The sequence below is a fragment of the Drosophila ficusphila genome, unplaced genomic scaffold (assembly GCF_018152265.1).
Source record: "Drosophila ficusphila isolate 14025-0441.05 unplaced genomic scaffold, ASM1815226v1 contig_198, whole genome shotgun sequence".
In the NCBI taxonomy this organism is placed as follows: Eukaryota; Metazoa; Arthropoda; class Insecta; order Diptera; family Drosophilidae; genus Drosophila; species Drosophila ficusphila.
The window spans coordinates 12,268,295-12,289,133 of record NW_025064092.1 but is presented as its reverse complement, the minus strand read 5'-3'; the positions used below and the strand labels follow the sequence as shown (position 1 = coordinate 12,289,133).

The following is a 20,839-nucleotide window of genomic DNA, read 5'->3' as shown; positions in this document are numbered from 1 at the left end:
AGTATTTTTTCAAGCGACACGGAATTTTTTTGGTAGTGAGCGCTGGTCACACTGGAGGCAAAGTAAAATAAAAGGAAATAATTTAATTTAATTTTTCGCGTGCGAATTACGAAAATGACGAACGCCTAGCTGATTTGCGTGAGACAACCAATCGAATCAAAACGAACGAACGGAGGAGCAGGTGGTCACCAGTTAGTGGGGAGCGGAACCGGGAGCGATGACGATGACTGCCTCGGATAAATACACGTACCAGCGAACCGTTTTGTGTTTGGCTCGCGTTCTGGCTGGGATTCAGCCCACTCCCTGGGAAAAGGTACACATCCTTCTGTTAATTTAGCCCTGGGTCCTGTCCAGAAGTTCCCTCTGGCATCGACTTTTCGCACTGACCTTGAGCAGCGACCAAGGAACAGACATGCGTGGGTGCTCAAGGGGCGGTGGTGTGGGGATGGCCCTCCATTTCGCAAAAACCCCACACAAAACGCTTCTAATTAGAGGAATTATGCTTCTAAAAACGATATTAAACTCATGCTGATGCAATGCCAGTAACCTGCTCTATTATCTATCAAACTTTTATAATCCTTACTTCATAAATTGCGCTCAAAAACAAAAATAACCGAGGTGTACGTATGTGGACCGTGATAATTCAAAAATACTTCTCATACCAGGCATAACATGCTTTCATAATGTGATTCAAAGTTATTTGACGCTAATGTCTATTATAAAAAAAATTAATTTAATTTAATTTAAAAAATGTGTATTAAATTTTTTGTTTCGGAAACTTCAGTTTCTTTGAGTTGGAACTTCTATGGACATTTGGGAAATTACTTAGAAAGACCCCACTAATGCCTATGGCCTCTAATTGTCTCCTGCTCACAGGTGCAGACCCTGTTCCGGTATTGTCCGCAGGAGAATGCCGCTGGAGTGTTTTGTTTAGACACGCGGGCCCAGGATGCGGTGATCGCCCTGGGTATTTACTATCTAGAGGGTGGCTGCCAGCACGAAGGTCAGATTGTGCCCTACTTGCTCCGCCTGGCAAAATGTCTGCCCAAGGCCGTATGGATTGACGATGCTCGGAGCAGCAAAGTCGAGCGTAAGTGCAAGCATATAATACGGAGAAAAACCAACATTGCTAATACAAGTTACCATTGCAGGCGTTCGCATTCCCTCGGCCGAGAAATTTAGCTTTTGTCTGAACACCCTGCTTTCTGATATCGCAGCGAAATGCCCCGATTCCCGCGAGGAGATCATCCTAAACCAGGTGGAAACGCTGGGTGCTCTTGCAAACATAGTCAAGTCGAGCAGAGACAGCAGTTCGGCGCCGCCTCCCATTATCCTGTGCAAGGCCACCGTACCGCTTCTCTTTGGCCTGGCTCGCTCGATGGGCCGCTACGCCAGCAACGACCCTCCTCTGTTGTGCCGCATCTTCCCGCCAGAGTTGCTCCCCATCCAGAGAGGCGGAGGCCGCGATGCCACCGGATCCAACAGCAGTGCGAGTGGAACTTGTGGCGGCTCCTTTAGCAGCAGCGAACGACTGGCGGCAACGCATCACTTCCGGCCCATAATACCCCGCTCCATGTCGGGCAGTTTGGCCCAGGCCCAGAACTTCAGCCACGACGATGCCAGACAACGGTATACGGGCGGAAAGCACAGCAAGCCCTCTCTGCACAGCTACTTCTCTGTGCCGTACGACCCACGGACGCACTTCTTCACGCGATATGGCTCAAGCTTTAACCAGTTTCCGAACATGCGCGTCTGCGAATCGCCCACGAAAGGAGGCCCGCGACCCTTGTATCGAGTGCCACCGTTTCCCATTCAGCATCTGCAGACCATATTCGCGGTGTCTAAGAAGCTGCTAACCAAGGACACGCTGGAACATCTGGATGAGCAAGCCAGCGACATCTTTTCGCTGCACCAGATAAAGGGCTATTGCTATAAGAGCTTCTCGGAAACACTGAACCTGGTTCTGGTCACCTTGCTGCGCGAATTGCTGCAGCATCAAGTGGACCTGCCCACGCCGTTCACCAAGGATGTGCAGGAGTTCGTCAAACGACTGTTCCTCAACGGGCAAACGGAGCTGCAAAACAAGCAGCAGGATCAGGAGCGGGAGCGACGCGAGGAGAATGGCATCGCGGTGGTCAACAAGTACAAGGTCAATGTGATGGCCAATGCGGCGTGTGTCGATCTGCTGGTTTGGGCCATTCGCGATGAAACGGGTAAGCGAAGATCCTCTGCGCGGAAAACTCGATCTAGACTTCCAGCTCAACGCTACGGCATTAATGCAAATGCAAAATGGCAATCTAAGCAGCTACATAAATGTGTATATTTATTGCAAAAAATGTGGAAAGAAAGAAAGAGGGAAGAAGTTTGGTTTCCAGTTAGAGGGGGATGGAAAGACACGTATAAACTCAATGAATTTGATTTTGATTTTATCATGTTAATATCATCTTTATTCAAGGGTTTTATTTTGATGTATTATAATAACGAAAACTATAACAAACTATCATTGAAAGTTCAATACGTTAGTTTGTTTTTATTTTAAATTCAAGCACATTATTTGGAACTGGGTATAAAAAAATAGTAAGAATTTATATTGCACAATTAAAAATTGGAAGATGTGGTGGGGAAGGCGGTTTTGCTAGAAAATTACTTTGAGTTCAACATGGTTTAGTTTATCAGCTCCCTCTCTCTTTCTTTCATAATTTTTCAGTTACTTACTTTAATTTCTTTTAGTTTCTTATAGTTTTTTTTTTAATTTTTGTTTTTTGGTGGCCGGAACCCGGAATATGGTTCAGTTGATGTCGACTATAATGTGCCATCCCTGCAGAATGGCTTACAATTTTTATTGAAGAAAGGTCAACAGCAGTGTAATCCCAACTAGTTCTTATACCCACAAAACTGATCGTTAAATAGGGAAAACCATTAACAAAAATATGACGTTTCTTATTGAATTTGCTTTGAACAAAATTTCTTAAATCGTTGCTGCATTGGGTTGATTATAGTCATTTAGTTAAACAAAACGAGGATAAACCTGTATTTTGATATAATTGCTCACAAATGTGGTTTCCCCTCTTAAATTGATTACTTTACAAGTTGGTTTTGTGGTTTATTGTTAATTGCCTGGCCTACGTTCGCTGCATGCTGCAACAGATCCACATCCTCCTCATTCCCTTGTTGCTCCTTGTTTCCTTGTTTGCAAACTGCTAGACTGTATCACTATGAAGTACGCACTAATCTCTGAAAATCACCCAAAACAGAGGCGGATAAGCTGTGCGGTCGGCTGTCGCAGAAACTGAACTTGGAGCTCAGCCACAAGATCGTCATGGATCACATGCCGCTGCTGATGGTTTGCCTGGAGGGACTGGGCAAGCTGGCCCAGAAGTTTCCCAACATTGCCTGCACCTCGATCTCGTATCTGCGCGATTTCCTTGTGGCTCCCAGCCCGATTCTGGGCAAGCTTCACGACCACGCCATGCAAACGCTGGCCCAGCAGAAAAAGGAGAAGGAGCTGACGCCGTTCAAGATCGCGGTCCAGCACTCGGACTCGCGGACGGCCGTTGTGATCTACGGGGACAACCAGAAGCAGACGGGAAGCGGAGCCGGAAGGAGTGGTCATGCTGCGTTCGAGTCTCTGCGCGATGCGGCCATCGAGAATCTGTCGATCGCCTTGCGTGCTGCCCACACGCTGGACCAGTTCTGTGTCCCAGCCCTGGTGGCCAACGTGTCCAACCGACTGTTCACCGCCGAGAAGTCAGGCAGGTGGGTCAATGAGCATCTCAAGGGGAATTTGGGGGGAATATCTTTGTACAACGTGTAACCCATTCCATTCCCAATTGCAGTGAGTCGCAGGGCGAGTGCCACAAATCGAACCTGGTGAGCCTGAACATCATTGTGATGCTGGGCCATGTGGCCGTCGCGCTGAAGGACACCTCGAAAACCACCCAGAACATCTTGCAGTTCTTCATCCAGCGGTTCTGCAAGGTGCCCTCGGAGCAGAACGCCCTGATAGTGGATCAGCTGGGCTGCATGATTATATCGCAGTGCGAGACCCATGTCTTCGACGAGATCATGAAGATGTTCTCCCGCGTCACGGTGCAGTCGGCCTCCCTGGCCTACACTTCGGACCCGGAGCACCGGAAACAGTTTCACCACGTCTCGGACGCGGTGGTCAACGCGCTGGGCAACATAGCAGCCAACATCCAGGGCGACTCCGAGATGCTGGAGCTGCTTGGCAAGCTGCTGGAGCTCTTCGTGCAGATCGGTTTGGATGGCGAGCGCAGCTACGACAACACGCCGGGCGCCCAGAAGGCCAGCTCACGCGCTGGCAATCTGGGCATGCTGATACCGGTGATTGCGGTACTGGTGCGCCGCCTGCCACCGATCAAGAATCCCCGCCAGCGGCTGCACAAGCTCTTCAAGGACTTCTGGGCCTACTGTGTCGTAATGGGCTTCACAAATGCCCGCCTCTGGCCGGCGGATTGGTACCAGGGAGTCCAGCAGATTGCCGCCAAGTCGCCGCTGCTCATCTCGCAGACCGCCCACAAATCGGACATGCGGGAGCTCAACTACACCCTGGCCATCAAGAGCGATTCGGTGAACGAGCTGCGCAGCCAGATCCTGGTGCTCCTGGAGCACTCCTCGGACAACGTGGCGACGGCCATCAACAAGCTGTCCTTTGCCCAGTGCACCTACCTGCTGAGTGTCTACTGGCTGGAGATGCTGCGCGTGGAGAACGCGGACGAGCCCAGTCTGGAGCCGATCATGAGCTACCTCTGCGACACGGCGCTCCAAAGGGACAAGACGGGCATCTGGCAGTGCGTCAAATGGTGGGCTTACTTGCTCTTAGTCTAGCGCTGGAATACCTTATCTATCTGTAACTTCCTCTTACTTTCGCTCCAGCGTTGCAGACCAGGTCTTCGAGAAGTTCCGCAACGTCCTGTATGCGCACGACGAAATCCGCGAAAAGGTGCTGGAATCGCAGGCCACCCTGCTGCTGGTCTACTTCAACCACATCCACAAGCCCATCCAGGTGGTGGCCGATCAGTACCTGTCCTTCCTCGTCGACCGTTTTCCCCATCTGCTGTGGAACCGCCGGGTGCTCTGGTGCATGCTGGACATCCTCCAGCTGCTGGCGTACTCCCTGAGCCTCGATCCGAACGAGGAGACGCCCACGTTGCGGGTGGTTTCCACTCCGTACACCCTGCAGCTGATGGATTCGCTGCCGGCGAGGGAGCTGCGCCTCAAGGACTTCGCCGACCGGTGTCAGGGCATCGTCAACGAGGCCATGAAGTGGGCGCCGCGGTCCACGCGCTCGCACCTGCAGGAGTACCCCAACCAGATACCCACGCCCGTCCTGGCCCACCACAGCGGGCTGGCCCTGGCCTTCGACTCGGTGGTCAGCAGCAGTGCCTTGCACACGGGAACCATGAGCAAGCGGCCGAGTTGCGTCAACTCCGACACGCCTCGGTTCGTGTCGGTGCTGTGCCTGCGGAGCAAGTACGCCGGCGAGATCAGCGGTCTGCTGTCCGTGCTCAGTGAGAAGGACAAGGCCGGGCTGGCGGAGCGGTTGGTCAGCGATGTGTGGGAGGCCTGCGCCGAGAAGAGCGATGCCCGGCACCGTGGAGCTCTGTGGCGGGCCACAGCCTACCTGATCATCTGCTCGGAGATCGACAGGAAGCTGCTGCACGCGGTGGCCAGTTCGCAGCTGGAGCTGTTCACCGAGTCGGCGATGGAGACCGCCGTCGAGTGCTGGCAATGGGTGCTGACGGCCCGGCAGGATCTCGAGCTGTGCTTCATCCAGGAGATGGTCAGCGCCTGGCAGACGACCTTCGAGAAGCGGATGGGGCTGTTCGCCTGGGAAACGGAGGTCACGAATCCCCTGGCCGCCTACGAGGGCTGCAAGCTGGTCAGCAAGCCCATACTGATAGCCCCGCACCTGATTTGGCTGCAGCTGCTCTCCGAAATGGTGGACACTGCCAAGTACTGCAACCGGGACAAGGTGGAGATGTTCTGCCTGCTGCTGCACCGATGTCTTCCCATTCTCAAGAGCAGCAGGCAGAACCGCCAGGTGTCCACGGTGGGCTGTCGCTTCAAGCTGCTGCAATGCGGCCTGTCGCTCCTCCAGGGCAACACCATACCCAAGTCGCTGGCGAGGAACATCCTGCGAGAGCGGATCTACTCCAATGCACTGGACTACTTCTGCGGACCGCCCACGTGCCCGAACCAAAGCAGGGAGCAGTTGCTGGAGGACATATTGATACTGCTGAAGTTCTGGCAGACGATGCGCAGCGAGAAAAAGCATCTGGTCACCTCAGAGGTGGGGGACTACGACCTTACCAACGCCTCGGTGAGCTCTACCCAAATGCTGGCCGTGAGGAACAATCCGGAGACGGCTTCCCTGATCAGCGGCAGCGGCCTGGCCAACGACTACACGCGCTCCATGAGCGCCAGTGGCAATGCGGTGGGTGCGGCGGGCGGTGGCAGCAGCAGTGGCTGGTACAACACCATCCCGCACTCCACGTCCACCTTGTCGAAGCGATCGAACCGCTCCAAGCGGCTGCAGTACCAGAAGGATTCGTACGACAAGGATTACATGAAGAAACGCAACCTGATCCTGGAGCTGCTGGCCGTCGAGCTGGAGTTCCTTATCACCTGGTACAATCCCAACAGTCTGCCGGATCTCGTAGTGCCAGGTGAGCCAATTTTATTTTCCGATCTCGTAGCTCGACTTTAATGGCATTCCTAATTCGCTTTCAGGGGAGGAACAGATCACGGAGTGGCGCAACCGGCCGTACAAGCCGAACGTGTGGCGGGACTACGCCCGTCTCGCATGGTGCTACAACCCCACACTGGCCGTCTTCCTGCCGCAGCGGATCAAGAATGCCGAGATCATCGACGAGGAGGTGTCGCGACTGGTCTGCTCCGATCCCATAGCGGTGTGCCACATCCCCGAGGCGCTGAAATACCTCTGCACCACCAAGAACCTGCTGCAGGAGAGCCCGGACCTTGTGTATATCCTGTCCTGGTCGCCGGTGACCCCCATCCAGGCGCTGGCGTACTTCTCGCGACAATACCCGTCGCATCCCCTGACCGCTCAGTACGCCGTGAAGACCCTCTCCTCGTACCCGGCGGAATCGGTGCTGCCGTATATTCCCCAACTGGTCCAGGCACTCCGGCACGACACCATGGGCTACGTGGTGGAGTTCATCAAGAACATCTCGCGGAGATCGCAGATCGTGGCCCACCAGCTGATTTGGAACATGCAGACGAACATGTTCATGGACGAGGACCAGCAGCACAGGGATCCCAATCTGTACGAGGCGCTCGATCAGCTGTCGCAAAGTATTATCGCTTCGTTTTCGGGCGCTGCCAAGAGATTCTACGAGCGGGAATTCGACTTCTTTGGAAAGATAACGGCCGTGTCCGGTGAGATTCGCTCGTTCGCCAAGGGCATTGAGCGAAAGAACGCCTGTCTGGCGGCGCTCAGCCGGATCAAGGTGCAGAGCGGCTGCTATTTGCCCTCCAATCCGGAGGCCATGGTGCTGGACATCGACTACAGCAGCGGCACGCCCATGCAGAGTGCGGCCAAGGCGCCGTACTTGGCCAGGTTCCGGGTGTACAGATGCGGCATCACGGAGTTGGAGACGCGCGCCATGGAGGTTTCCAATAATCCGGTGAGTTCTTGGGCTCTTCCACTTCTGGGAACTTCTCTTAAACTAGATAGTATGTGTTTCCGCACAGAATTCCCAGGAGGATGCGAAAATGACGCTGGGCGTGGAGTCGTGGCAGGCGGCCATATTCAAGGTGGGCGACGACGTGCGCCAGGACATGCTGGCCCTGCAGGTGATTACTATCTTCAAGAGCATCTTCCAGCAAGTGGGACTCGATCTGTTTCTGTTCCCCTACCGCGTGGTGGCCACCGCTCCAGGGGTGAGTTTATTTCGACACCGTTTTCTCCTGGATCTCGTTCAAAACTTCTGCTGTCGCTTAACGAATTGCAGTGCGGCGTGATCGAGTGCGTGCCGAATGCCAAGTCGAGGGATCAGCTCGGCCGACAGACGGACAGCGGCCTCTCCGAGTATTTCCAGCATCAGTACGGCGACGAGAGCTCCAAGGAGTTTCAGGCGGCGCGAGCCAACTTTGTGAAGTCCATGGCCGCATACTCGCTGATTGGCTATCTGCTGCAGATCAAGGATCGTCACAACGGAAACATCATGATCGACAAGGATGGCCACATCATTCACATAGGTGAGTGGCAGAATGGCCAAGATTAAGACAACCAGGTAACAGAAATGGTAATGATGATATTAAAACCCAACTATCTGCAGATTTTGGCTTTATGTTCGAGTCCTCGCCAGGTGGCAATATCGGCTTCGAGCCCGATATGAAGCTAACCGATGAAATGGTCATGATTATGGGCGGCAAGATGGACTCGCCGGCCTTCAAGTGGTTCTGCGAGCTGTGCGTGCAGGCCTTCCTTGCGGTGCGTCCGTACCAGGACGCGATTGTCTCGTTGGTGTCCCTGATGCTGGACACCGGGCTGCCCTGTTTCCGGGGACAGACAATTAACCTGTTGAAGCAGCGGTTCGTGGCCACCAAGAATAACAAGGAGGCAGCCGCCCACATGCTGGCTGTCATCCGGAATTCGTACCAAAACTTCCGCACACGTACCTACGACATGATTCAGTACTACCAGAATCAGATACCCTACTAAGCCCCAATTAGTGGCGCCTCTTGTTCGTTGTTGTTGGCCAAAAGACACTTAAGAAATCCCCAGAACTTCAAGCTGCTACAGAAAATAACTCGTAACCCTATACGTATTATTGTTTCGGTGCCGCACCCATATGTATTCCCCCTTACCCGTATTTCCAAGATGTAATTCTTTTTTGTTTCGCGTACTTATAAGATGTTGAACTTTTTCCAAGATTTTACGACGCATACATACGTTATACAATATTTAATATTAAATCAATTATAGGGCAATATGTTATACAATGGTAAATATCTGTTATTAATGGGAAGTGAAAGTAACTTGTTTATGGTTCTAACTAATAAATTGTATTCCCGATCGATTTTTCAAACTTTTTTTTTGCGAAATTAAATATTTCTTTAATTCTTGGTTGATTATAGTGCAATAATGCGTCCCACCTGAAAATAGAAAATATAAAAAACAAAAAAATAACGGTTGACACTTAGTAGATGTCGAACTTGATTAAGTAGGTTTTTGCAAGTGGGGAGATGGTTGAAATCTTGAATTGGGAGGCTGTACCCGCTAAAAATGGAGGGTGCACTCGCTAAAACAGAGGCCTCTGCCAACAACAATCGATAACCGATAAGTAAAAACCAACGAGTAAGATAGAGCGAGACGGAGAGAGCGAGAGAACGCCAAGAGTGCAAAGTGCCAAAAGAAAACCGAAGAAAAACCGATAAAAGTCGAAATATTGAAAACGCACACGCGTTGTAGGTAAAATAATGTCCATTTGGCAATAAAAGCAGCTGGAGAAAAAGTGCTTAAACGTTATCGTGCAAAATAGAAACACAGCGAATAAAAAAGTGCCGCAACATACGGGAGTTTTTCACATTTTCGTCGCCCCCCACTTTTTTTGTGCGAGTGTGAAAGGTACATATATACATATATACGGAAGCAAGGTGTAGCAAAAGACGAAAAAAAAAACCAGCAGAGCGTGTTTGTGAGTGTGTTGAGTAAAAGAAAGCAGTCGAAAAAACCAAGAGCAGCGTATACATAAAAGCAAAAAACACAAAAACCAATCTACATTAACAATTTTTGAAAATAAATAAGCGCCGCTCTCTGAACGTGTACACATGTATGTGTATGTATGCGAGTGTGCGTTCCTCTTTTTTTCACCCCATGCGTGTTTCTTTTTTTGTGTGGTGTGTGCGTTTGAATTACCAAAGAAATAATGAAAATTCCCTACAAATGAATACTGGAAAATTGCGATTTATATTTTGTAGTTTATTGCACACACGCACACCTCGAACGGCGAGGAAATTGCGTTACACAAGCACACCCGCTGCCGACATCGCTGCCCAGAACCTCCGCTGTGGTGAACAAGTGTACGTGTGTTCGTGTACTTGTGTGTGTTTGTCGCGTGTCTCTCTCTGCGTGTGTGCCTGTGTGGGTGTGCGTGCTTCAATAATCTAATAAATTTTTTTCGAGTGTTGCAAGCCAGCGAAATAAATAACAAATAAAACAAAAGTAACAAGAAAAGAAAGAAATTGTTGCAAAAAGCAAACAAATACATACGCGAAAAGGAAAAACGAACAAAACTGCAGCGAAACTGCGCCTCTACGCCTGCGTCGACGTCGACCGAGCAGCCAGCGCGCAGTGGAGCTTGATGGCAAGTAAGTAGATCAAAATTAATATAAAAAAATTGTAAAAAATCTATTTACTATTATGCTCTTATTTTTATACTTTATGTAAAATATATTTATTTATAAAATGTTAAATATATATTTTAAATATTTTACTTAAAAAATTTTATACAAAACAATTTTCGAAATGACTGCAAGTGCAATTCTAAAGATTTGTTTATTTTGCATTTTGTCAGACAAAAGTTTAATGGTTAAAGTTGTATTTTTGTAATTTCTGCTGCAAAAAGTGGCCACCACACAGTAATGGTAAAGTGGATGAGAAAGTAAAGATAAAATATGACTCGGTCAAAGAAGTACGGCCACTGTTCTTGAATAGTGGGATGTTACCCAGCGCGATTTTTGATTGCACAGAAAAAGTTCCGTAAGAACCGTTTTGATATTTTTGAAACACTAAGAACTAATTATCTTCGCTTTTCCATGCCTATAGTTTCCTCAAAATAATGAAATTTTTAATCTACTTTTTAATATCTTAAAATTAGTATTGCATTTATTTTGACCCACTATGCTTGAAAAAGTCGGCGTCTATGGCGACGTTTCCATAAAATTAACAGTCTGCCGGTCAAAGGAATTTAAATTAAATAAAACCAAATTGGTGCGAAAACTCTTTGTGTGTCGCGTTGTGTCTTATTGTGGTTGTTGTCTTGTTTCGATTTGTATCGGGTTGTACATACATACATAAATATAACATTTTTCTGACTGCAAAGTGCAACGTTTGGATAGAAAGTGACATTCAACTAATTGAGGTTGTATAGTAAACTGCTGTTTTCCAGGATTGCTGAAACTTATTTTTTATAGCTAAAAGAGGCCAGGGTAAAACTGGTCGATAGTTTAATAAAAAAAGTTTAGAAAAGTAAATTTGCAATCCGTTCAGTCCCTTAGACAATTTGACTGGATTTGTTAAAGCAAATTCGTTTCCAGAGATGATAGGAAGAGACACAGGGGGCTTATGCATGACATCCCCACTCACATACACACTACCGCCCACAAACTTTGCAGGGACGCGCACACACGTGCAAACATTCACAATTTAATGCCAGAGTTGTCAACTTCCTGTGCACGTGTCTCGCCTGGCAATGCCACCAGCAAAAAAAAAAAAAAAATTCAGAAAACAAAAAACGGTTAAAGAAACGATTTTCAAGTCGTGCTTTCGTTGCACAGCTGTTTCCTTGCCACATATACAAGCACATGTTTGTTCTCGTTTTTGGTTTCGTTGGCAACACTTATATACGTCTGTCTGTTAGTCGATTATTGTGTGTATGATGTCCTTCGCCTGCGCGTGACATTCCGATACTTTGTACACAATTTGCACGCCGCCAAAGTCTTATCGATTATCCGTTCGTCACGTCAATATGTTCAGAAGTGCTTTCCAACTTTGAAACACTGCTATGACCATTATACACAATTCCTTTTTAAAATTGTTAACTAAATTAATATTTGTTATAGTATTTATATGACGAGGTATTTTAAGTTAGAACCATTTATTGTCCATCTCGATTTGATGATGACTTGAAAAAATATTTAAGAAAAGATTTAAGGAAACAATGGAATAGTAATTTTAATTGTCAATTAGTGTTATAATTTTCCACATATTTTTGGCGGGAAATAACAGAGTTGACACTGTTTTGGTATCGTTAATCGATGGCAGTTGGCGTTTTGGAATTGGCAGTGTTGTTTAACGATAGCAGCAGCACTAGTTGCGTTGCGTCGCAGTCGCTGCGCAGCTGACTTCGACGTTGACATCCTTGGTGCTCCTGGTTGTGTTCCTGCAACCGCCCTCTTGTGCTCGCTCTTTGTCATTCTCTTTGGCGTTTTCTTACTCTCTCTTTCTCAATTTTTCTTAGCTTTTCCCGATGGGTTTGTCAGTCCAATTCCACCAGCAGCGGGCTCCAAATCAATGCGAATTTTCCGCGCTGTCGTTTTTCTCTCATTTTTTACAACTATGCTCGGTTTTTTTTCGAGAGGCTTAACTCACTTATTTTATGTATTTGGTTTACTATTATAAACTCGTTTATATTGGAAAAATCAGCTGATTAGCATTACGTAATTGTGTGTGTGTGGGTGTGTGTATTTGTGTGCGTCACGTGAGTTGCTCTCCCAAACTGTGTGTACGTCGAAAATTTAAAATTTATATTTTTTTAGCCAGCAGCTAAAACAGAAAAAATAAAAAAAATATGGCATACGCCCATATAGAAAAATTCTGCCCAGAATATTTTTTTGGTTTTTCTTAAGTGTGTCACGTACCGCATACAACGGCAGCACATTGACAACTTAACAAAGTAAGTTTATGAACGAAGTATTTCATATAAAATGCGTTTTGTTTCCATGTTTTCACTTATTTGTATCTTTGAGATTTAAATCCCGGTTCACTCAAATAAGAACCAACCAATTCCCTATAAAGTAATCTATGAACACGGTTCGCTATCTACTGATACAATCGAACTGAATATGGCTTATTGTTCTTGCTTTTGTTTCAAACTGTTTCGAAACGAAAGATTTTAAACTCTAATACATACACTTATACTGAGGCATACGGACGATAAGATTATGATTGGGTTCTTTGTTGCTGAATTTAATACAATCGTGTGTGTGTGTGTGTAAAGAGAAGAGAGAATATATAGAAATGACTAAGAACTTCTTTAGCTGATAGTTTTTACAAATCGGAATCGGGTAGATCAGTAGATAATCACCATAACTGGTAAACGTGTATTAAATAGCCCTCTCCGTATTGAGTGAGGAATTTGGTTTAATGACAACAGCTAAAATCTAGGATAAACTTGGATAAGTTAAAACAAGGGCAAGTAAATAATGTAATAAGAATCAACATGCAAATGTCATTTATACGATTTGATAAAAAATTCTTTCGTTGTGTGGGACGCGTGTATCAATAAATAAAATCCACTAAAAATACTTCTGAGAGGCACGCGAAAATAGCCGGCAAATAGCAAAAACAAATTAAAAGAGAAAAGTGGGGGAAAAATGCGGTAAAGGCGAGAAGAAATTATGACGCGTTTGTTACTTTGTGCGAAGGCGTTTGGACTCGATGGACCACGCCTTCTTTTGCCAAAAATAATTCACACTGGCGACGGTTTCACTGGGTCGCCGCGAAGGTGGAGTAAAACCAACTAGGGGAAATGTAACCCGTAGAACCCTTCCAGAAGAATGGAAAATGGTATAGAATTCCTTTTAACTCTTGGGAACTAAGCTTAATGGCTTCAATAACTTCAATGGAACCTAGAACCACCAAATGTATTGGGTTAATAAACTAAAAAAAAAGGATTAAAAAAATATGAGTAAGCTATCACATAAAAATATTAGTATAATTAAATTCACAGGACATGAATTCTCGTATGTAAGCTTTTGAGCAAAATAACATCTTAAAAACTCTATTGAAATTAGAGAAAAAATTAAAAAAAAAAACCCAATTTCAGTGGAGGACACTTAAAGTTGAAACTAATGGAAAACAATTGTTTAATTTATTAACTATTTATATTGCGATTTATCCTAAATTTTTATTAGCTACGTCAATTAAAAGAACTCTGAAAAGGACAGGTTTCAAAGAAGGGGTTCTTGTCGACCGCTCACTGTATTTTCGGGCCCCTGATACCTTGCTTGCCTTTTGACGCTGCCAAAATGTTTGCCTTGACGCTTTTAACCTTGAATGGATTCGCTTTTGGAGGCGGTGGGTGGCAGAAACGTGCGCGAGAGGTGGGCGGTAAATTATTTGCTGCTAGGATTCCGTAGCATACTTTCTGGAGTGCGGCCACAAACGCACACTTAACCAAACATTACACCCCTCGGGTGTGCATTGATTTTCCTATTTTCATTATTATTATTATTTTTTTTTTTTTTTTTTTTTTGTATTTAGTCATCTTTTTTGGGTTGCCTGGCAGCCGCAGTGCTCACAATATCCCTCTTTTAGCCGCCAACCCCTCTGATCGATATTTTGTAAAACCCCGAAAGCATCCTTGAATAAAAGAAAAGGTTCTCAGTTTTCAGTTGACATATGTCAAAATCTTTTTCTTTTATTTATTGGAAAGTAAACTTCAATTAAACTCAAATTCAATTAGATAATGAATGTTTTTATATTAATAAAAATAAAAACTTGGTTGATTGAGGTTCGCATGCAGCAAGATTAACATTAAAAGAGGTAAAGGGGCTCAAACTCTTAATTGTCTGAATCGAGATGGCATCGCGCGAATTTACCTTTTCAAAATTGATTTTCATGGGTTTTCTGCACATTTTTCCCGCTTTTAGACAATTTTTTGAATGAGCTAATTGAATAAATGGAAATGAGCTTACGCTTTTTACTGCATGGAAACTGTGGGATTGAAAAATGGGAGGCGTGGTGTGTGGTGGAAAATTCGGGAGGCGTTGGGTAGGAAATTGGAGAATCTTTTCGGCGCTGCGGCATTTGGTTTTGTGGGTCAAATGGCGGCAGTCGCATGACGACAGCCATGAAACCGACGAAACGTCCTCGTAGTCATCGTTGGTGTGTCACCACTAATTCTCTCTCTCTCTCGCTCTCTCGCTGTGTTTCTTCTTTCCCTTATCGTATCTCTTTTATCCCGAGACCCTCTTTCTCTTGAAAGTCATTCTGGGCTGCCCTTTGACCCCTTTCCCCACCAACTTTCTTTTCTTGACCTCCCAAAGCCCTGCAATTCGTCTCTTTCTTTTTACACATTTAGTTTATTTGTGCCCTTTGCAAAGGGCTTTTGCATTTTTAACAACCACCTTTAAGACACTAAAAAGTTAAAATTAAGGACCAGTGTTAAAGGACCTAGTTATTACGGAAACAAGACAAAAAGCAAGCAAAAAACAGCCTATTTTTAGAGACTTTTTAAAGCTCTGTCAAAATTAATAACGTGTTTGCTAAACAGTTTGTTGGGGGTAGGGTATTCTGAGCCTCAGTTTTAGGCACGTTTTACTTTTCTTAGCTCGTACACGTCCTTCTATTGGTCTCTAATTTATTGCATGCAGTTTGGCCATTTGCGTGGTGGCAAGTCATAAATTGGTGGCTCTCCATTCGTCCTGCCTCGCCTCGTGGCGCCTCCCCTCTTGGGCGCCTTTTGTTGTTGATCTATTTCAAATAAAATGGTGTCATTGTCAGGCGGTCGCAGACAATTGCAATTGCCACGCTTCTCTGTCTCTTTCGCCGCTCCCTAGCTCTACCTCTACCTCTCTCTCTCTCTCTCTCTCTCTCTTTCTCTTGCGGGACACTTAATTTAATCAAAGGATTTGGGGGGAGGGGGTCTCTCTGTGCCCTAATTAAATGGCTTGTGCCAGCCCCAAGCTACAGCTATCCTGGCATTAATTCAAACATTACTAATACTAATGCATACGAGTTAATCGGATATTTTATTCTTGTTAAGTTGCATTTTAAAGCCCTTCTACTGGACCGGCAATGCGTTCCGAAAAGGACTTCAGGTGGGTCGAGGATTTGGGGGTAGGCTCCCCATTCGGGTGTGCTCTCTAGGGATGGTCACTCCAAATAGGTCAATTAGTTTGGGGCCACGCCCTTACCTTCGCCCCTCTGTCTAATGCAACCGCAGTCACCAACCCATCGTTTTCCCAGTTTTTATTTCTTTTCCGCCAAACTGACCTTAGCTGTTTTGTTTGCAGTTTTCTCAGCTGACCCGTGGTCCTCCTCCCTCTGCCAACTTTGATTAACATCTGTTTGTGAATTACGAGCAATTTATTTTGTTCACACCGAGTGGAAAAGAGAGGGGCTACCTGCGAGCCCTTTTGCCGCTTTTCCCCCCTTTTCACCTTTCAATTTACTTGCAATTTACACACGACTAACTGCCAATTTCTCTTCTTTCTTTTTTTAGATTGCCTGTTGTCGCAGTCTCTTTTTCCACCCACTTGAAGAGCTGCCAATAACAACAGGAGGGGACCTACGATTGGATTACTCCTTGTGCATTAAAAAATATATCTAAAAAGTTTAATTATTAAAAATAACAACAAAAAGCAATCGCTGTCGTGCAACTCAGGATACTGAAATAGTTACAAAAATCGGCGTAAAGAAAAAAATGTGTATGTGTGTGAATGAGTCAGAAGTAAACAATAATTGCACTTGCTACAAACAACATAAAACAAATCGAAAAGGTCGCAACACGACCATACTCAGTTTAAATAAGACCTAATATACCTTAAATATTTTTTTGAAACCCAGAAAAAACCGATTGCGCTCGAAATATCAGTTTGGTTTGTAATCTCTTTTTTTTATTCGAAAATTTAAATTAATTTTCATGTCTCTTATTCAATGTCAATTATGTACTTATTATCTTTAATAAACCTATTCCTATTTTTGGCGCATTTGGAATAAATTCTGGTATTGCTTTTGCAGTTCTGTTGAATTAATTCAAGTTTTTTAACAATTACAGCCATTAAACAATTGCAATTGTTGAGCCCTTGATGAGATTGTGTGTGTTAAAAACCGCAAAGATTAAAACTGAAAAAAGTTAGGAGATTTGCAAAGGCTTATTGGAAAATTACTGATACAGCCCCTGCTTGCATGCCAATGGCCTTGCAGTGCAGTAAAAAACAGCAGCAGCCGAAGAAGAAGCAGAAATATCAACGCAAACAACAACAAAAGCTGTAAAACGTTGTTTTTTTTTAAATACTCATTTTTTTTGTTGTGCTAAATAAACTTAAATTGCAATAGCAACACCACCACGATAAAAAAACACTTTCGCGGGAAAAATAACCAAAGCAAGGCAGCAATTAATTAAAATAATTAATTTAGAAGCAATCACGGACTAAAACACAACAGTAGAGTAAAGCGGTAAAAGAAAGCGGTAAAAGCCGAGCAGAAGTCGAGGAACCGAAGTAAGGAGCAGCGGCAGCGGCAGAGGCAGCATCAGCGTCACGATGAGCGGTCGTCCAAGAACTTCCTCCTTCGCCGAGGGCAACAAACAGTCGCCGAGTCTGGTGCTGGGCGGCGTCAAAACATGCAGTAAGTATCCATCAGATACTCAAGTATCTGCAGATATTACCCAAACTGTAAACGTATGATATTGCAAGTTGTTGGCGTCAGCGAATTCAACTTGTAATTTTAATGTAGTATTCCGAAGATGATCTATTGAAGTCGACTACGGTCACCTGGAATGAAAGCCTTATTAGAAGATTGTTTTATACAAAATTCGATGCTTTATCTTTTATGCACAATGTTTTTAGGTGGCTTTAACCCTCCATATACATCAATGTGTACATTGTGTTCATAACTTGGTTTTTGAGATGCTTTTTTTTATCATAATACATCTTCTGGTGATTGTTGATTTTCTATTTTTAAATCCTAAAGGATTCAGCTTTTAAAAGTTTACCTTGTAGGCTTAATAGAGGAATTTTATTTGTTTCATATGTTTAATTAAAGTCTATTGTTTCTCTACTGTTTTTCACATACGGTTGTTTTTAGCCCTCAATACGTGAAAAATGCCATCGTATTATCAGTGCTTACCCCGCTCTATCTTTTTCTTACCTTCTTACCACCTGCGTTAATTGGTAAAAGCTTATTTATTAATATTTTCACTCTTCGATTTTATTTATTTACTCTATCAATCTCTTAAAGAGAGTTGCGAGAATTTTTTTGCCTCTTCTACTTCCCCAGCAGTCAATCGATTAGTGTGGACACGCATACACACGTTAAATTACTCACCACACTAACCGTCGTATGTGTGTGTGCATTTCACCTCGATTTCGCTGCTTTACTTGTGCTCTCTCGCTCTCTGCCTTTTTCGCCGCATCTGCTGCTGCATACAGCGCTAAGGTTCTGTGCTGGTGTGCGTGCGTGTCTGCTGTTTTCTGTTTTGCACATTTTTTGTGTTTTTTGCTTGGATTCCGCAGCGAAAGGCAAGCTTTTAGTAGCACGAAATTCGTGGCGAGAAGAACAAAACGCTGTGAAATCGCGCGCCACAAAAAAATTTGAGTTCTCTGCGCTCTCCGCTTCGAATTTGATACCGCAACTTTGCACTAAATATGGCAGCAAAAAGAAAAATGATACAAAAAATCGTGCAATAAACGCAAGGAAAGAAGCAGAAAAGGGCAAACAAAGCAACGAAACTAAGTCAAGAAAGCAAAAAACAAAATCCCAACGTCACTTCAATTTTGTTCTGTGTGCGTTCGTGTGTCAGTGACTCTGTGTGTGTGTGTGTGCGTGTGTGTATAAGTAACTGCTGCGCTGCGGTCGACAGCGCAGTGACTGTGACGCCGACAGCGCTGCAGAAGTTTTCGCCAAAAGAAAAGGAAATAAGAGCAGAAAATAGCAACTAAAAAGAAGGTCAACATTTGAATACTTGGGCGATACCGAGTTGAGCAGAAAGCCGATTACGGTAAATAAAAAAATTCCGAGTTGAGCAGAAACGATTTTTGGACATAAAAAATGAACGTCCGAGTTGAGCAGAAACGATTTTTGCACATAAAAAATGAACGTCCGAGTTGAGCAGAAAACCGATTATGGTAAAAAAAAAAAAAAACATCCGAGTTGCGCATGAACGCCTTTTCCACATAAAAAACCAATGTCAGAGATGCCACAAAATCATTATTAATTAAATAATTTAATTTTTCAAAAAAATGGTTCTTTTTTCAGTTTTTAGTTTAGTTTTTTTTTTTTGAAAAATTACTTAATAATCATATAGCATATGTATCAATGCAAAAGTGCGCGCGCACTTATGCATTGATACATATGCTATATGATTATTAAGCAATTATTCAAAAAAAAGGTTATGTTTTCTGTTTTTAGTCTTTTTTTTTTTTTAGAAAAATTTTCAAAAAAAAAAGGTTATTTTTTCAGTTTTTAGTTTAGTTTTTTTTTGAAAAAATACTTAATAATCATATATGATACATATATGATTATTAAGTAATAATTATTTGCAAATAAATGAATAATAAATATGTAGTAATTATATGAATAAGTAATGATTTTGACGCATTTCTGACATTGATTTTGCCCAACTCGGAGGTTTTTTTTTTTACCGTTATCGGTTTTATGCTCAACTCGGACGTTCATTTTTTATGTTCAAAAATCGTTTCTGCTTAACTCGGATGTTCATTTTTTATGTCCAAAAATCGATTCTGCTCAACTCGGATGTTCATTTTTTATGTCCAAAAAGAGTTTCTGCTCAACTCGGACAATTTTTTTCAATTTTCTGCTCAACTCGGCTAGCCCCGAATACTTCAAACCACCACCCTTTCTCTTCGCTGCCCACGCTGACCGCGGCAGCGACTGCGCCTCCCAGCGTTTTTCGCTTTTCCGTTCTTCGCTTCTCTTCACCACAATTCAACAGCGCTTTTCCGCTCGTTAATATCATCAAGCATGCTGATAAACCGCGGCTCCCTTCTCGAAGGTAAAACAACCGATAAACACAATTGTTAAGAAAAACTTGAGAATATGAGAAATAGTCCTTATCGCACTGATAAAACATCCGTGGAGCTACGAAAAATTCCCTCCGATTGTTTCTTAATTAGAATACCATTTGTAGCACTGTGGTAATGCCAAGTATTATTGATAAATAAACTCGAACAGAAACGAAAAAGAACAGGTGTTACATCTAAAAACAATAACTATTACTTATTAATCGTTATCAAAAACAATGGAACGCAATCTATTCTCCACGCGCGGTGATAAATCTAAAAGAGTTTTGAGAAACTTTACAAAAATAATAATAAAAAAAACGGCATGATTGTTTGTTATCTTGAGTTCTTTTTAAACTTTATTTTATAAACTAAAAAAAAAGTCTTTAAAATCTTGATGAAGTTTAGTGGTAATAATAGTAGTAATCTTTTTGAAAAGTGTAATGAATATTTTGGGATTATTATGAAAAATCAATTTAGTTATCAATTTAAAAAGGGACAGATTCAGAAAATAAATATTTATATGTTTAGCCTTCCGAATTTTCCTTCATTTTTATTATTTTGGCATTCAAATCGAATTGATCAAGGTAGCCATCATCTCATCTTGGGCTGCTATTACAGTTTGCAAATGGAATGAAGTGATTGCGCCTTACCCCGTGGCCATCTCCAATTGGCTTTCCCAGTACTGGGACGCACCTCCAGTTGCCTAGCATCACTCCGCACCAGTCAACACCCACCACCCACCACCCACCAACCCACTCAATAGATTTCGATGTAGCTGGAATGCTTAAATCCAACTTAAGTTGGCCACTCACAGCCTCTCCCTCATTTGAATTGCACTTTCCATGCATTAAAGTTACAGTTTTGTTCATCATAACTTGGACTAATATATAAAAACGTTAGTAGTAAACCTATGCACTAGTAGTTCGATGGATCCCGCTCCTCATTGGCGATCTATAGAATACGATTACTGTGCTGCGTCATCGACGTCATTGCGGCGTAAACAAGATAATGACCCACATAGTGAAAGGCGCAGAAGGGGGCGGAAGGCGGCGGCAGGTGGAAGACCCCGCATACCAAGTGCAAATGCAGAGAATCGTTT

The 20,839-nt window shown here is 44.2% G+C and overlaps 2 protein-coding genes across 7 annotated transcripts in view; both read left to right on the top strand.

Moving 5' to 3' along the window:
* The first annotated feature begins 45 nt into the window (after nucleotides 1–45).
* On the top strand, nucleotides 46–9,068 carry LOC108097004 (phosphatidylinositol 4-kinase alpha). Of its 2 annotated transcripts, XM_017198992.1 has the most exons (11): nucleotides 46–313; nucleotides 877–1,090; nucleotides 1,152–2,213; nucleotides 2,793–2,852; nucleotides 3,255–3,756; nucleotides 3,837–4,823; nucleotides 4,897–6,689; nucleotides 6,754–7,670; nucleotides 7,738–7,926; nucleotides 7,998–8,244; nucleotides 8,325–9,068. In XM_017198992.1, exons 1-11 carry the CDS (start codon nucleotides 218–220, stop codon nucleotides 8,708–8,710), a joined length of 6,453 nt encoding a protein of 2,150 aa, XP_017054481.1. In that variant the 5' UTR covers nucleotides 46–217; the 3' UTR covers nucleotides 8,711–9,068. The 2 variants fall into 2 exon arrangements, with proteins under 2 accessions (XP_017054481.1, XP_017054482.1); XM_017198993.1 differs by lacking the exon at nucleotides 2,793–2,852.
* A 273-nt stretch (nucleotides 9,069–9,341) lies between these two features.
* LOC108097006 (protein kinase shaggy) overlaps nucleotides 9,342–20,839 on the top strand; it is a 42,487-nt gene continuing 30,989 nt past the window's right edge. Inside the window, exons 1-3 of one of the 5 annotated variants that reach the window (XM_017199002.2) lie at nucleotides 10,232–10,359; nucleotides 16,218–16,422; nucleotides 16,773–17,344. In XM_017199002.2, coding sequence (XP_017054491.1) covers nucleotides 17,260–17,344 — 85 coding nt within the window. In that variant the 5' untranslated portion in view covers nucleotides 10,232–10,359; nucleotides 16,218–16,422; nucleotides 16,773–17,259. Of the gene's footprint in view, nucleotides 9,617–10,231; nucleotides 10,360–16,217; nucleotides 16,423–16,772; nucleotides 17,345–18,230; nucleotides 18,717–19,549; nucleotides 19,731–20,839 lie in introns of those variants that run through there. The other 4 variants (XM_017199001.2, XM_017199000.2, XM_017199003.2 and 1 more) reach the window with 4 other exon arrangements.